General features: G+C 47.9%; 1 protein-coding gene across 1 annotated transcript in view; it reads left to right on the forward strand.

Annotated features, from left to right (window-relative positions):
- Nucleotides 1-2,111: 2,111 nt before the first annotated feature.
- LOC118493773 (cofilin-2) overlaps nucleotides 2,112-3,369 on the forward strand; it is a 3,144-nt gene continuing 1,886 nt past the window's right edge. The window contains exon 1 of the mRNA XM_035994920.1: nucleotides 2,112-2,235. Coding sequence (XP_035850813.1) covers nucleotides 2,233-2,235 — 3 coding nt within the window. The 5' untranslated portion in view covers nucleotides 2,112-2,232. The remainder of the gene's footprint in view (nucleotides 2,236-3,369) is intronic.

The raw sequence follows: 3,369 nt of genomic DNA on the forward strand, positions 1-3,369 counted from the left end.
AGTGTGACTGCTGCAGGTGTGTGTGTGTGTGTGTGTGCGTGCGTGTGTGCGTGTGCGTGTGTGTGTGTGTGTGTGTGTGGAGCTGTACACTACACTGGAGCCGCTGCATATTTATTTAGTTCTGCATTGTCTTTATTTATGACTGATAGATGCTTCCTGATGCTGTTTGTTGTTCTTGTGTAAAAATAAAATAACTTTTATAACCAGCTGATGCCCGATGGTCTTCTCTCACTCACACACACACACACACACACAAAGAGAGAGACACACACACACAGAGACATACCAGAGAAACACACACTGGTTGAAAGTCTGCAGACCTTCCCTTCAGTGTAAGATGAAAATAACAGCCAAAACAAGTTGAGGTCTGTTTTAATGTCCCCAGTGTTAGCATGGTTAGCTTAGCATTGCTAAGCTGTCCTGATTGACAGGTCCTAAAGCACCTGCCGGGTATCTGGGTGAGTTAGGGTGTCTGGGTAAGTTCAGGGTATCTGGGTGAGTTCATGGTATCTGGGTGATTTAGGGTATCTGGGTAAGTTCATGGTATCTGGGTGAGTTAGGGTATCTGGGTAAGTTCGTGGTATCTGGGTGATAGAATTTAGATTCTCTGCCCGAGCCCGACCGGACCTCGGGTCGGGCTCGGGCCGTTATTTTCCGCCACATCCTCGGCCCGGGCCGGGCCCTTGATCAAGCTTTTTTTTTTTTTTTTTTTTATCCATTACCTTATTATCCTATTTGGGTGGGGAGATAGCTATACCATAATCAGAAATATTATAAATATATATATATAGGCTATATAAAAGTAACAAATGTGTACAAAAGTTAGGCTGCAGTTACTAAATGCAGCACTTCATGCGCGGAGTCTCCTCCTCTCACACGCATCACACCGGGAGCTTGAAGATGTAAAGAACAAAAGAAAAACAGGAGAATTACCTTTGAGCGAGTGTGGAGGAAAGTCGGAGGTATGGAAGCAGTTTAAACAAGTCGTGGGCAGTGACAACAATATGTTGTTCATCATTGTTTCTTATTTTTTACGTTTCTTCATTCAGATCATTTGCGATCCGTTCCATTCTGAATAAACTAACAGCAGTTTACAGCTTCGTCCTTGTTGTATTATTCTAAACAGATTCTGAATTGTAGTTGAGAACGTCAGTTATAACGGCCCACGTGTTAAAAAACTGTCAGGTTTAAATCGGGCTCGGGCTCATAATTACAGTTAATGTGCCGGGCCGGGCTCGGACACAACGTGCTCGGGCTCGGGTAGGGTCGGGCTGGATTTTTTGGGCCGATCTAAGCTCTACTGGGTGAGTCAGGGTATCTGGGTGAGTTAGGGTATGTGGGTGAGTTCAGGGTATCTGGGTGAGTTCGGGGTATCTGGGTGAGTTCGGGGTATCTGGGTGAGTTAGGGTATCTGGGTGAGTTAGGGTATCTGGGTGAGTTAGGGGTATCTGGGTGAGTTAGGGTATCTGGGTGAGTTGGGGGTATCTGGGTGAGTTAGGGTATCTGGGTGAGTTAGGGTATCTGGGTGAGTTAGGGGTATCTGGGTGAGTTAGGGTATCTGGGTGAGTTCAGGGGTATCTGGGTGAGTTAGGGGTATCTGGGTGAGTTCGGGGTATCTGGGTGAGTTCGGGGTATCTGGGTGAGTTAGGGGTATCTGGGTGAGTTCGGGGTATCTGGGTGAGTTCGGGGTATCTGGGTGAGTTAGGGTATCTGGGTGAGTTAGGGGTATCTGGGTGAGTTAGGGTATCTGGGTGAGTTAGGGGTATCTGGGTGAGTTGGGGGTATCCGTATCTGGGTGAGTTAGGGTATCTGGGTGAGTTCGGGGTATCTGTATCTGGGTGAGTTAGGGTATCTGGGTGAGTTAGGGTATCTGGGTGAGTTAGGGTATCTGGGTGGCCTCTCATTGGACACATTCCACTGTTTCTAGAAGTTTTCTCCGACATTTCTGTCGCCTTTTTTCGACTTTGTTTAGTCACTTTTTGTCTGTTATTTCAGTTGGACAAAATGATGGTGGTTTTTCCAGGTTTCTTTTTGACGTTTCTGACGTTTAATGTCTGGATAATAAGCGCAGGGTTACAGTGCACGTGGGGGAGTTGCTGAGTGGCGGTGGACTGCTCCCCTCCTCCTCCTCCCTCCTCCTCCTCCGGTCGGACGGCCACATTCCCCGCTACCTTTCACCCCGGAGAAGCCCCGATCTGACGGATAAGCAGCGCGGACAGAGCCCGGGACAACATGGTGAGAAGCTCCGCGAGACTGTCCCCTCCCGGTCTAAGCCGGGTTACAGAGCCCGGCTCGTGTTTAATCCGGGTCCTGCGGGTCTCCCGTGGACCGTTATGTGGCTCGGCTCTTAGCGTTAGCATGATGTTAGCGTTAGCATGGTGTTAGCATGGCTGCCGCTCGCGCTCCTGTCAGTTCGTCAGTTAGTTACCGTTAGGTCCGTTACTGCGACCGTTATTCGGTCATTACGTCACACAGAAACGCGGGGTTTAATCGGGTGACGTTAACGGAAGGTTTTCTAGTTTTAGCCATGTAACGGTTCTTGTTCCGAGCCGGGTCGAGCCAAGCCGGGCTGGGCCGGGCCTGCCCCCAGGCCGTGTAGCCCGGGGCGGCCATCTTAGTCCCGCTGTGGGCTGACCGGCCCGCACTAGCCGGGACAGACTATCTGACCCCGGCTAAAACACACCGGCAGGACGCGCTAAACCAAACTAAACCAGTTCAGCTAAAGGACTTCATGAGGCTGGATTTAGTCCGGGATAGTTAGAGAGAGAGAGAGACAGACAGGGAGAGGGAGACAGGTAGGCATGCAGAGAGACAGGCAGAGACACGCAGAGAGAGACAGACCGGCAGAGAGAGAGAGACAGACAGACAGACAGAGACAGACAGACAGGGAGAGAGAGAGAGACACAGACAGGCAGAGAGAGAGAGACAGACAGTGATTCTGCAGTCTGAAGGCCTGCAGGCAGATCACTAGTCTCATTAACTAACTAGCTAACTAACTAAACAGTTGAACCAGCAGCTGCAATGATTCATGTCAGTGTCAACTATTAAATTAATCTCCAAATATTCTGATAATCTATTATTCAGTTTGAGTCATTTAGTTTATGATAAAACAGGTAAACTTGTGTGATGTCAGCTTGTTAAATATGAATATTGTTCTAGTGTCTTCTCTCCTCTGGGACAGGACACTCAATATCTTTGAGTTGTGGACAAATAAGAGAATAGAGTAGAAATATAAAGTAGCATAACATAGAAATACTAAGTATGAATGCCAAATTTGTACTTAAGTAAGTAAGTAAGTAATTTAAAAAAAATCACCATCAACAAACCCACCAGACTCCATGTAAATAATCAGGACTTTTAGCGTGTATA

This window comes from Sander lucioperca, chromosome 18 (genome assembly GCF_008315115.2).
Source record: "Sander lucioperca isolate FBNREF2018 chromosome 18, SLUC_FBN_1.2, whole genome shotgun sequence".
NCBI classification, from domain to species: Eukaryota; Metazoa; Chordata; class Actinopteri; order Perciformes; family Percidae; genus Sander; species Sander lucioperca.